The 14,678-nt window shown below is 37.4% G+C and overlaps 1 protein-coding gene across 1 annotated transcript in view; it reads right to left on the bottom strand.

The window, feature by feature from the left end:
- Positions 1–14,678, bottom strand: part of SRPK2 (SRSF protein kinase 2) — a 157,697-nt gene that overhangs the window by 47,619 nt on the left and 95,400 nt on the right. Inside the window, 1 exon segment of the mRNA XM_086609666.1 lies at positions 4,641–4,792. Coding sequence (XP_086465792.1) covers positions 4,641–4,792 — 152 coding nt within the window.

Below are 14,678 nucleotides of genomic sequence, written 5' to 3' on the forward strand. Positions count from 1 at the left end.
ATACAATCGTATTTTAGGACAGCTACTGACTGGTTTAAAGTTAAAAAAAAAATATTTCTTTTTGGTAAATTCTTTCCATAAAACTCTATCAAGGATGATGAAGTGACAGATGTGAGTGGAAGGTTAAGAGAACAACAGAAGGCAATTCTACCTTTCCATTACTGAAAAGGCTTGCACTTGTGAAACGAGTCAAGTCTGCTGACTTGACAGCAAGAATTATGTAAAACACTCCCACATAATTCACTATCACTGTATCACTTCTTCTGATTTGCGTTTTGGCCTGTGTGTATCATTGCATGAAAAGAGAGAAGTATGAAACGTCATTCTCTGTATAATCATTATTTCTTTTGCAAAGATGTAATTAGAAAAACTGAAAAATATTTAACACTTAGATTTAACACCTCTCTATGGTTTCCAAAGCAGATTTTAAAATTCAACAATACAAAAATTTCTACAACGTTTTACAATTTTCCTAAATGTTTAGTCCTATTAAATAATTCCTTAACAGTTATATGGCTTCAGATGTATACTAAAACACTCACAATTCATGCAGCCTTTTGCACGGCCAGAAGGGTGTAAATGGGCCTTAAAGTACATAAAACAACATGCAGAAGTAATTTTTTCACACTAAACAAAATATTTGCTTTTGGCATACTTGTGCTTCAAAGGGTCAAAAATAATCAAAAACTTGGGATAGTTTCTTCCCATCACAGACAGGAGAGAGAACATCCTACCATAGGAAACAGTCAAAACCACTGAAATCAAGTTAATAACCTGGGAGTTTATAATTTATTTTAGTAAAATCTATGTATTGCGAAAGTAACAATACTATATATGTAAAAGCCATGGTATTTCGGTCCCTACAGCACTGTCATAACTAATTATAGTAATACACCAGTATATGTTACAGATACCCATAGCGATAGCAGATTCTCTGAGTATACATACTTCACTAGATCCTTTCTACTGTGCTACGCCACACAAGAGCAGTGTTGGAAATAATCGATTACCGTTCCTGTACACGTTACTCCCTGAGTATTCTTATCAGCAACATATTCATTTACAGGTTGTGCACAACCAGGTAACAACAAGCTTAGTTAAATGCATTTTAAAAACTGGTGTCATCCTATGATGAATGTAATTATTTAAGTTCTTAATGTATTACAGAAAGTATTTCCAAATAACAGTAACAAGAAAGCATCTATGCAAAATTAGCAAGTTGAGAAAATTATGTAATTTTGCAAAAAGAATACTGGCATTTGGAAATACACAATGTGTAAGTGGCACTGCTGATAACAAAAAAAAAAACCAACCTTGTGCTTTTCACTGCAGCACACACAGAAAGAAAAAGTCTCTCTCACAGCTAGCTACATGCACTCAAGAAAGAGGGTCAGAAAAATGAGATCATTATTCCTAAACGTCTCCTGAATGTATTGGTAATTGTAGCTGGCTAGTTCTATGTTTGTATAGGGAATTATTCCCTTTGTGAACTGGATGAATGGGAGACATCTCCAGGGGGCAAAGATGATGATCAGAGAAGCAAAGAATTCCAATTACATCCAGGACACGACAGGCTCTTAAAAAAAAAAAATCTCCAAGTTTCAAGGCTTTTCAAAAAAGAAGAAAAAACAGCTTCATTGTCTAGGTACCCCTTGTAAAATCACTTATATGGACTTTTGGTATTTCCATTCCTCAAACAAATAGAGATTTGAAAAGCATTTAATGTAAATTCAGTGGTATCAATAGAAGTCATTTCACAGATTTTAACAGGCCCTGGAGGAAGGCCCCAGGGAACAGAAGTTAGTCTGTTTTACACTGATGGCTGTTAGTTGTCTCTTTCATGTCAGCTGCTAATTCAAATGAACCCAATTTCCTGATTAAAAATACTATTAAGACTATTTACTAACCACCATGTAATGTGGTGAAGATGTGAGCCCAGCACATCGTAACACATTCTTAAAAATAAAAAATAAAAATAAAATGAGTAACAAAAATACCCTGGCAATGGGTTAACAGGTAAAATGTTGAATTCATAAAAAAAAATAATTATGTACTCCCTCATCAAAACTACTCTCCTATGAAATTTCAGACTGGGGTCGAGAACAAACGAAGTATGCTCTGTGCCTTACTCAAAAATCCTGGGAGATGGCCATTTTGGAGACAAGATCAAGAAGAAAAGAGACACTCCAGTAATAAATAATAATTTCCAAATATTTATCTTCTGCTTTGTTAATAAAGGTAAGGTTACCCAAAACAGAAAAACATATTCAAACTAATCAAACATCTCTCAAAAAAAATGGAAATAATGTGTCTAAAAGACATTCCTGGTCTTTACCAAATAACTTATTCATTCCCTATATTGAATATAAAATAAACAGAAAATCTGTATGGCCCCAGATCATCCCAATGTGGCCATTCGATTCAGATTCTTACGATGACCTTCCCTTCAATTCAACCCCAGCAGACTAAAAGAAGGAAACATACTGATAAGGAAATTATGGTCAGAAAATTGGTAAATCATCTACCAGAGCACCAAAAGCACTGTTCTTGCAGAAACAAATAATGATTATGACATACGAATGAACCAAAGCTTGAAACATCTTTAATATACTTCCACCAATTCAGAGCTTCAAGACCAGAAGAATTCAGAAAAACAGAAGTTCCCTTTAATTTTTCAGGAAACTTGCAAGTATTCTTCGTGTAACATGCAGTTCATTTTAAAAGCGCACAAATCTTGCTCCTGACCTGCTACAGTCACAGAGACTCTAGTTCAACAGGTAACATATAAGCAGGCTGTAAACTTAAGACTGTTTTTTTGGTTTTTTTGTGATCTAGCTTCTCCAGATGGTGACATTTTGCAAGAGATACTGGAACACAGACAACAATGGATGTTTGAAATTGAATGCAGCCCTTACTTCAGGGAAAAATTAAGTGGGGGCCTTGAAAAGCCTTATCTCAAGGAAATACAGATGTTTACAAACAAACAGATGTTTAAACAACAAATCCTTACTCACTGATGGAAGATATTACAGATACTAAAAGTGTTATCTTAAAGAACAAATGTGTTGTAACAGAATTTTTAAAAAAAAATACAAACATGCTTTAATGACATGTTTTTCCTTGCTGCAGACTTCAACATTTTGTTTGAGTTTACTATTTGGTTTTCAGCACTGGTATCTGTAAGCCACTTCAACACCTGATATATCACATATTAATAAAACTTCTTACACCAAAATGAAATCATCACTTTCAATTATTAAATCTGAAAATACAAAACAACTTGTTCCAGGCTGGGAGAGGGGATTCTTAAAATAGCACATCTTCAGGCTTACATAGAAACTTCTGATTATTTCATAAATTTCACAGATTTCTAGGTTGGAAAAGACCTTAGAGATCATCCAGTCCAATCGTCTCTAATCCCCATTAAATCATATCCCTAAGTAGTTCATCCACCCTATTCTTAAACACATCCAGGGATGGGGACTCAACCACCTCCCTGGGCAACCTATTCCAGTGGCTGACAACCCTTTCAGAGAAGAAATTCTTTCTAACATCCAACCTGAACCTCCCCTGACTAAGCTTATACCCATTTCCTCTTGTTCTATCACCCATCACTAATGTAAAGAGCCCTTCCCTCACCTCCCCACCATCCCTTCTCAAGTATTTGTAGGCCGTAATCAGGTCTCCCCTCAGCCTCCTCTTCTCCAGGCTAAATAGCCCCAACTCCCTCAGCTGCTCCCCATAAGTTTTATTTTCCAGCCCCTTGACCAGTTTAGTCACCCTTCTTTGGATTCGCTCCAGAAGCTCAATATCTCTCTTAAAGCGAGGGGCCCAAAACTGGACATCATCATATTTGACTTATGATGATTAAGAAGACATCATCATATTTGACACAGAAAGTGCTTCTTGATATAAGAAATACAGAATACCAGATACAGTCGGTGTGCATATAGTGCTTTTGGCTGTTCAAAAACATTAATCTGAAGTGATAAAATTTTGATGTTTCCTAAAGTAAACTGATATCCTTGAAATCTACTACGACAATAACCCAAAGCTGACAGACCTGTTACTTATGATTTTTCACATAAATACAGTGTACATTTTATTCTAATGGGAATAGATTTGGAATTTCAGCAGTGATGTTAAAACAAACTTAAGCATTAACACTGCTGTACGGCAATCACAAGTTTTTATTCATTTAACGGTATTAAAAAAAAATTAAGGGTTATCTGTCGTAGTATGATTATAAATAAATGTAGTTGATGTTGTCAAAGGCATCAGGGCATTTTAGTACCTTCCAGAGCGTGGGAGGGGTTGTTTGGTTTGGGTGCTTTTGTTTCTCTTACAACTAACATCAATCACAGACAGTTTATTCTCTGTTCTTATACCTAGGACACTAGGAAGAAAATAGGGATGCAATATTTGTGTATTTACTGCAAAATGTATAAATAAGCTAACGCTAAGTGGAAAAGTAAAGCTGAAGACAATTGTGCATCTGGAGCTGAAATGAGCAGTTGTTCCTAATTCTTGTATAAATACATTCCATAATCAAAGACCAGATCTTTAAAAACTTCCCAAGAACCAGAGTTAAGAGTTGCACGACAATGTTCACCCTCATCACACTGCTGAACTGCACGCACCTTTACAGTAATCTGCGGGATCCTCTTGCTCCTCATCGTCGGATCCTAAAATCTCCTCCTCTGGCTCTGGTGGGGTTGGCTCCGGCAGGGGCGGAGGTGGGGGCGGGGGTGGAGGTGGAGGTGCAGAGGGAGCTTTCTGTTGAGGCTCTGGCCTGAAAATGAGAGAGAGCACACTTAGTGAAAAGCTTCCTCACAGAGATAACCCAACCCTTCAGAGGGGAGGAAAAAACACCTTGGGAAATACCAGTGAAGCATGCGTGTCCCATTTCCGTTCTTACTGTCATCTTTCGTATCACCTGTGGGACCCTAGGGAGGCATCAGCAGAGATACACCAGACCAGGCCAAAAGCAGGTCTCAGGTAAATTTGGACTTACTCACTGGAACAGGTTGTAAAAGATATATAAAGTATATAATCAGATACAGAAAAGCTTCTAGAATTCCTAATGAGCAAATGAAATGAGATTTTTTCTTGAGCAAGACTCAGAAGAAATATTTTTCAGAGAACATCAAGTTATTAAAAAGCTCCTGCCTGCCAGCTGAAGAAAGATCTCACTAATACACAGCAAGAAACAATTTTCTAGCGAAACTGACCCAAACCAGATGACTTAATGCACTTCTCATCTGTAGCTGATGTCAAGGCTATGGAAAGCTGTATCAATATACAAAATACTGAAAACAACTATTAGGAATTAAGTGAGAAAAACTAATCTTCCTAAGTTGCCTACGATGCACTTCCAGAACACACGCAGCATGTTTAAAAAAAAACCAAACCAAAACAAACACAAAACTCCCAAAATCCAACACCATCAACAAAGTGGGTGTTTTTCTGAGTGTCTTGCATCTCCAGTTTAGAAAAGACAAAAAAAATGAAATATGTTTTAAATCCTATTCTGACAAAGGCTGTACTTGGTATTTCTAAACACCTACAAATTACTTACATTTCAAAATTTTTGTATATTTTCAATATACCAAAAAAAAAAAAGAAATCCATGGTTGAAGCACACCTGTTTGACCAATAACTAAAGAAAACCTTCTCCAAACAGGTTGAAACTGTTATTTTTCATATTCATACTCCACAGAAAAAAAAAAAATACTTGCCAAATAACGTACTTGCAAAATACATTTGCAAAGTTACTTAAAGCATTTGTGCCATCAAAAGCTGCTATAAATTGCACTTATAGCTACTTCAGATCTAAGCCATCTGAAAAACACCATATTAACTGTATTTTGTCATTCATACAATGAAAAAACAGAAATCTGTAATTTGCCAATTTTTCAGCTCCTAAAATTTAGATTCAAATACTTCCTTGATCATGAGTAAAAACTGTACTTATGTTTATCCCACTCCTATAGTCCTCCTCCTTATAATTCCCCCACCACTTTTTCTTTTCACACATTGCAATTGTTGAAGAAAGACAGAGCATTTGGAGTCGAGGAGTACACAGTTGGTCAGAAATAAATTCCACTGGCAACACGCACCGCCTGCACAGCAGCTGCTATGATGCCTTTACTTTAAAGGACATCACTGGAAGTCGCACGCATACCAAATTTATCTGCCTGCTACCCCTTTCAGATAATAACGTTCTTCTATTCGTTCAGTAAACGGTCAGATTTGAAAAAGGAGTATTTGGAACTAATTTATTAATGGTTTAAGTTATGATGAGAAATCTACCCAAATGAATAAATTTATGTAACTTTTAACAACATAAAGCTTATTACAGAAGACTGAGAAGGGATCCATTTCTAGGATAAACAATAAATGTTTCCACATGGTCCTACTAAACATAAATTATGCTTATGTTTTTGCCCTTATCTTTGCTCTTTTGCTCCCAACAGGTGCCTCTATATCGTATATTGTGAGGAAAGCAAACCAATACAGTAAATGGAAGGTACAGCACATTCTCTGACCAGGTAATTTCACTATACGTTAGATTAACGCCCCTCCAATAGCCTGGCTTCATGGTGCCAGCAAGCTGACGGCCCCCACGCCTGCTCTGGTGTGGGCAGAAAGCTTTAATCAAACAAATCTTAGTACAAGGATCTACATTACAAACCCTGAAACCTCATTTGCTGGGCACAAGATCATTTTGGTTACACAGATCAAGAACTATGAACACTTAAAAATTAATAATGCTAATGATGAGCCAGAAAAATAAAGCACAGTAAACCCTCCTGCACTTCATCAATACATCGGAAAGCGGTGTGTCAGGTAACACAGGCACAACCATCAGTGCTTGGGCTCCTTATTCTGGACGGTACCATCATTTCACTCCTTTCTGACCACAAGTTTTCACATTATTATTTTGGTCACATAAGATGGTACAAATCTAGCAAAACCTAGGGTAGGTTACAGCAATGCAGTACAGGGGCCATCAGTTCCAAAATCCATTGAAGTTGTGCCGATTTTGTCTTTTAAGATAACAACTGCTTGCTCTGTTTCTTCACATAATAAAGAGAATACTCTAAAGAGAACTGGAAGCATTTCTGAAACTGAGGTTCACACATTTTGTTGCTCATTTTAAAATAAACATGAAGGAATACCAAGAATCTCCCTCCAAGAGAGGGAGGAAGCAAACAACGCAAGATTTCAAAAAAGCCAATATTTGAAATTTATTCCTAGGGAAATAGATTAGGAAAATATGGCTCCTTCTGAGTCTTTCTCAAGCTGCTATATTGGATTTTGTTTTGAAAAGGGTTATTTTTTTTCTTGTCTCCAATTCTAGTTGTATTTGGTAGTCAGGAGTGTTTTCTGACTGCACTTTGTGGGCATCAAGAAGGAAGGAAAAATATTACTTTATTTCCTTCTGGAGTTGTTTATAATTTTATCTGCAAATAACAAAACATTGGCCTAAACTGAAGAAGATCTTTGATTTGTGCTTTTAGCTTTGTTTGTACCTTTTGAAGGAATCTGATATTAGTACATGAATAAGGATGAAGGAAAGAAATGCTGCTCAGTTACACCGTTCTGACTGCTAATTCTGCATTATTGGCTAATTTTGCCATTTTTTGTTTCAGTTTAGGATTCTTAGCAAGGGATTGTTAGCATTGTTCTTTGGTTTTGTTCACTTTTATATTTTTGAGGTATATGTAAAGATCAAGTCTTCAACACTTGACTTCGCTGCTTAAATTCTGCCTACAAATTGAATAACTCATTCTGGCATCATTGATGCTTGCTCTTCTGCCAATACACAATTTCACAGTGTTAGATAGGACACCAGTCAGCGAGAGAACTCTAGTTCTGCTATTTCTTAGTAGCTCTTTTATTGAATTAGAAAGATAAGCTACAATGAACGTTCCAACAATATCTTCCTTTCCGATGTATGGCATGAACATATACTTCATTCAGTTTAGATTTCATTTTTCCAGTATAGAGTATGTTAAAATGTGAATTAGTTTTTCTTAAAGTGGACTTTAAAACATCTTCAGCATCAAAAATCCAGCCATTTCACTCTGAGGGCGGTGAGGCAGTGGAACAGGTTGCCCAGAGAAGTTGTAGATGCCCCATCCCTGGAAGTGTTCAAGGCCAGGTTGGATGAGGCTTTGGGCAACCTGGTGTAGTGGAGGGTTTCCCTGCCCATGGCAGGGGGGATGGAACCAGATGATCTTTGAGGTCCCTTCTAACCCAAACCATTCTATGATTCTATGATTCATTAAGAAAGCTGTGAGTAATAAACATGTATGCTAACCTCCATTTCCTTTTCAGAAACAAAATTGTCAAAAACTATCATAACATAACAAGCTATTCAATAGTTTCATTATTTCAAGTTATTACTCTTCCTTATTTCCTAAAACGTTGTACGTAATGACATGCACTAGGTAACACATGCATGCAGAGGTATATACTAAATCTATTTTTCTCTTTTCTGAAGTAATCACTTGATACTCTGTGGTCTACGACTACTAGGTTACTCATAACCATCCAAGCATAAACACTTAATTAAAAGATGACACACCATTTCTAGGCTCACAGTATTCTGTGAGCAGTAGGTATGCAGAGAACTGACCATCTCCACAGGCTACAACAACAAACCTTATATTGTATTGAAAGAAGCATTACGAACAATTAACAAACACTAGCTAGAATGTTTTCTCTTTTAATTACTCTCTTTTAAACAGACGAAAATAAATTTACACCACAATCCAATCAAAATACAATGAAATCCTATTTTTAACCTGCTCTTAGAGAGAATGCTTAATAAAAGACAAAAGCTGAAGCATTTCTCCTCTACAGTGAACTTGAAGCAAAATACATGAAAACACTGTATGGAGTCTTACAGAAAATAAATTGCTTACTTTAAGACATGTAAAATTACTGACAATTTAATTTTACTCTTCACCATCACAGACATGTTGCTCCATGCTCCAACTGAGGAACAGCCAACCATAACAGCAATTTCCCTAACATTAAAACCTGAAAATGCTGAGAAAATTAAACCATGAGATATTCAGGAAGAGCTGTTCAGTTTTTTTGTTGTTCATGTTGTGGGGTTGTTTGCTATTCTTCTGTTCTGGAAAAGGTAAAATGAGGAGCAAGGGTGATTAAAAACATGAAATGCCTGCCATATGGGAAGCATCTGAACATATCAGAACTCTTCAGCCAGGAAAACAGACAGTGGAGATCTATAAAACCTTGAGAGGCACAGAGAGACCAAATAGGAAATGACTGTTCACTGCCACTCCCCACACAAATTGAGCCAAGTTGACAAAAAAGCTAAAGGAAAAAAAATCTACTCGTGCAATACGATGTTAAAAACTGAAGCCACCTTTTTTCCTCAGATATCATGGATAAGAGAAGTTACCTAAGTTCAAATAGGGCTCAGAAAAACTCACAGAAGAAAAATTGACTAGATAGCTAATACAAAACCGCCTTTGATTCATGAAGCCCATCAGCCTGATATTTTTGGATTTGAGAAAGTATTCAGCACATCAGGGCCCAACCCTGCACTCTTCTCCAGGCAACTGCTTCTGGCCAGAGAATGCAGATACACCGTGGTTTGACCTCATGCAGTCATTTCGTCTTCAGACATTCTTGCCTTTTCCTCAACAAATAAATCACTTCCATTACTAAAAAACAAAGCAGACTTCAGGCCTCTTTATCTAAAACTCCCACAGACAAAAAATATGGTTTTATTGTTATTATAAAGTAATGGATAAGAATGCATTGCAGGCAAGACTGCTACGCAACAAGATTACTTAAAGAGATCCTCATGTTGTTCTCCATGGGGAACAGGCATACAACAGGAGAGTCCTCTGCTACGAGCACTGTACCGCAGGCATGATGGAACTACTGAATTTATTGACTTAAAGACTACTTTTAGGTTAATAGAACTGTACCTTGAATGTGGCTAAAACCTGCACCTGATTCTCCTACATTTGGGAGAGCATTGTCTCAGAAGAAAACAGACTGAGTCAAATTAAAAAAAAGAGGGAGGGAGGCGGAAATTGGTGGGGTTAAACTAAGAACTACCTCAGTCTGAGGGGAAGACAAAATCGTCTGTAAGATTTCCAGATTAATACAATCCAGAGAATTTTTTTGCTAATAGAAAATGCAATTGAAAGGAAGTTAAACAACTCTTTTATATATTTAATAAAATAAAATTCAGAATAAACAGTATTCTAACAATGTTACGAACCTCCTGACATTTCCACAGAGGCTCTTTGGGGAATTTCAAATTGAAAAGAGGGAAGAAAAAAAAAAAAAAAAAGGAGGCAGAGGGAGGGTAAACATCAGAAGAAATGTGCTATAAGCCTCCTAATACCAAGACGTGAGCTTTAAGAAATCTATAAGTGGGTGTGGGTCCATCTGGAAGGAGCACCAGCTACGCTTCCCTCCAGCTCCAGAAGGCAAAATCTTTCATGCTCCCAGGCAAGGCTCGCAGGTGCTGTGGAGCTTAAAGTTCAAAATCTCTATACACAGTTTCTTCTAGCTGTTACGCATCGCTTAAGGACTCAGTTATTTGGATCTCTTTCTTGTTTGTCCAAATGGTGTCTGCTTTACTCGTTGAACTGCTGCCTGTTTCTTCTTCCCAAATGTAGATGTAGCTTTAATTAGTCAGGTGCCTTCTAACAGTGAGCTCTTTGAACTGGAGGCAGCCTTAAATTAAGGCTTTCTAAATAAATCCACACACATACAACATGCAACAAAACCACAAGAATGACCAAAACAACCTCGAAGTTCTTGCTCAAGGAACAAGATGATGTCGCATATTTCAAGAAATATTTTAAATTTGTTATAATTCTGGATAATTTTAAAATTTAATAATTATGCTAAAATATTTGTAATTTGATATTATAATTATTTTTAATTATGTCACAGGTCATCTCACTGTTTTTAGAAAGTCTACAAATCCAGAAGAAAATAGAGCGTAAGGAGACATGCTTTTAACTAACTCCAAGAAACTGTAACTGTAAACTTCCAGAGACAGTTTTATTTCACATGAAAACTCTATTTGTGTTCTTATACTAGTGCAGAACTACACTATAATTCCAATTCTAGAAAATCCATGCATAAAAAGAGAGACTACACGAAACTGTTTCTACATCTGGCCATTATCAAACAAAATTATCATTCTTCCTGGGACAGTTAACATTTCTTCAAAAGATACCATCATACTGTCAAACATCAACCACAGCACCCGTACAAACCCCTCCTGAACAGAGCAGGCTGAGAGACACGGTAGCTTCTGTAACTTATTGCAGCCTTCCAGTACTTAAAGGGGGCCTACAGGAAAGCTGGAGAGGGACTTTTTACAAGGGCGTGTAGTGATAGGACAAGGGGCAATGGATTTAAACTGAAAGAGGGCAGATTTAGATTAGATATAAGAAAGAAATTTTTCACTCAGAGGGTGGTGAGGCACTGGAACAGGTTGCTCAGAAAAGTTGTAGATGCCCCATCCCTGGAAGTGTTCAAGGCCAGGTTGGATGAGGCTTTGAGCAACCTGGTGTAGTGGAGGGTTTCTCTGCCCATGGCAGGGGGGTTGGAACTAGATGATCTTTGAGGTCCCTTCAAACTCTAACCATTCTATGATGCTACGAACTTCAAATGAACAGCAAGACAGAGAATGAATTTTTCATTCCCATCTTGCTTATAAGCCTTTTGGAGGCAATCTCAGGCTTCAATATATATCCAAAGTCAAACGCCAAGGAATTTGGCCACCTTCTGTTCAAAACAACGGGTACTACAAATAAATATCATTTCAAGCAGGTAGTACTGCAGTCTTATTGTGCCTCTGCCCCAGCTTAACAGCAAAATGCTACTGCAAATAGAGATCCTTCTCATTTTCCGCTCCTCACCATAGAGCTTCTCCCTCGTCTCAATGCTGGATGTAGCAGTTACACAGCCATCATGGATAATAAATCTATGAGCTGAGCTCCCTCGGTCTGCAGTCACATCAGAGGCAATGCTAGCAGGAGCAGCACATCGCCAAGGGCAGAGCTGGGGGGAACCCGTAGCAGCCTACCATTATATCAAATCACATGTAACATGAAGCAGTAAGGTCTGCGAGGTTCGTAGACATTACAGGAGGTAGCTCTTTTGGGCTTCCTCTGACACAGAGTTACACCAAGTTCTCAGCAGTCACTGGTTTCAAGCTCTGACAGTCAGTCTCAAACAAAATTTTGTGCTCATACATACGCAATTCTGTTAAAATGTTCTTAAGCCAGCAAACCAGAAGCCAAATCTATCCAGGAAGCCACAATCTTAACTAAACTTGTCAAGGTATTATGTTTTCCTCCTCCAATACGAATTTTCTTGCAGAGTTCTACTTTCCAGACCAGTCATCCATTAGAGACTTGCAGGGGAAAGAAAGCCAACAGTTAAACAAGAAAAAACAGACCCAGCTGGTGACACAAAGAAAATATCTAGATGTACACTCAGCAGCTTGCACTTCACCCATACTTCTAGTCACCAGTAAAGTGTTGTAAAGGCTGAGAAAGTTATTAAAGGGAAAAAAAAAATGCATAATTTCCTAAAAGCCAAAGAGAAGAAACACAGCTGTCACAACTCCATGGAATATGTACTGACCAAGAAAGAATACGGTTTCTTTTATACGCATCCTAACAGATGCCAGAATGAAACCTCTACCTGAAGTCAGTCAGATAAGGAATAATGGTCCAGCGCAATGATAAAACCGAGTTAAAAAACAAGCCAGTCTCATAAACCACATACGAAGCTTCACCTTCTCCGAATCCTCTTGCAACGAGAGTCCTTTCTCACACTGCACGGCTCCTTCCTCCGTCTCCCTGAGAATGCACATCCACTCCTGCCTGATCAGTAGACCCGACAGGAAACACTGGCACGCAGCAATGGAAGCAGTCACTATTTGCTTTGCCTTCTTTTTCCCCTCTTACTATGGTTAAGCTGCACGATGGATTACATTTTACAGAATTACTCATAAGTCCATAAATGGAAATTAATTTTTGATCACCTTTTTGGCATGTTACATTGTAGCATTTAATGTCTGACTTTCTCTTTGGCATGTTAAATTATAGTGTTTCTAGTCTTTCTATTAATAAGATATAATCAGAAAACATGCTGTTGTTGCTTCAGTATCTTACAGTTGCCACTAGCAACAAATTTGGAAGTTTCGAAGAGGAGGGGGAAGAAGCACCCTCTGCTCTCCAACAGCACTATCTGTCCCTGGAAAAGTTAGTAGATTTAACTTAATTTGGCATCAAAACCCCTTAAGTCAATGACCCTTTGAAGTCAAAGATGGACTCAAATGTGAATTCATAACTAAATGAACGAAACCTGGGATTTAGTCTTTATCAATATAAGCCAATAACTTCCGTAGAGTTAATATAAACACATATACACTACAAGGAAGTATATATTCCATTTATATGTGTTAGAAACCATATGAAGACAACTGTGATAATCTTAAGAAAATCAACAGGAATAAACCAACAAATGCAGTGTTTCACACCCCTTTTTACCTATTTAACAATCTAGTAGAAAGGATTTCATAGGAACAGTGAACTTGTAACCCTTTACTTAATATTGAATGCAGTCAGCAGCTGAATACCTCTTGGGGTTTTCTTCCCCTCAAATGCATCCCAGTAGAATGTAATCCTGACTTCACGTGATCCTCTCCATGCACAAACGCATTTCTTCATCTCCGTGCTTAGTTAATGTTTCGAAGACCAATTCATCCTGTTAGCGCAAACGCATCGTGCTCGGGATTATATCTGGGAACCCAGTTCTACAGGGCAATGGGAAAAGGCTAATCAGATAAGCATTTTGGATGGGACAAACACTGGGGGACAGAACTGGCAGGAGAAAAAAAAAAAAAGAGCCTGAAGGATGCATGACTAAGTCAGCAATTAGAGGAACCTCTCTGTCTGCAGCAGATACAAAGTATCACTGGAGCAATAAATTCTGAACGCCATAGCTGGAACTCTATTGATACCAAACTTTATCTCATTAATCTTGGTCTTGAGAAGCCGGAACATTTCACATGAAATTTCACACGAACTGTTTCACAGTTAATTTTACATGAACTCTTTACATTAACAATTATAACTCCTTTTCACTAACAGACTTTCTTTCAAAACGAAGGACGGATCTCAGTCCTTCTAAAACCACACAACTCCTCTCTCAAATTTCCAAATGCTAGTAACATCTCCATATAACTTTACAAGAATTGTAGCAAATCTCTTCACAGTTTCTACTAACATTTTATGAAAGTACTTATGCTTGCACTGCAGTATCCCTAAATAATAAAAACAAGCTAAACGAGCAATTTGAAACTTTCAACCTTAAATATTAGACATAAGTTGCAAATATGCCTATCATTCAAAAATATTTTGCCAGTGTTCAAAAGTTACTAAAATTCTTCCATTTTGGATATATATGGCCATAAGTACAATATATGAAATGCCTGCTTTGAGTTTCTCTCTATACATTGCTCGCTCATGTTAATTTAAGCATCCATTTTCGTAACAGAAATACATAAAAGAAGCAAAGAGATTGCGAAGTCCAGCAGCAAAGGCAAGAAAATGGCAAAATGACACACGTTTTTCATGAAAACTCATTGTCAT

This window comes from Tauraco erythrolophus, chromosome 4, assembly GCF_009769465.1.
Source record: "Tauraco erythrolophus isolate bTauEry1 chromosome 4, bTauEry1.pri, whole genome shotgun sequence".
NCBI classification, from domain to species: domain Eukaryota; kingdom Metazoa; phylum Chordata; class Aves; order Musophagiformes; family Musophagidae; genus Tauraco; species Tauraco erythrolophus.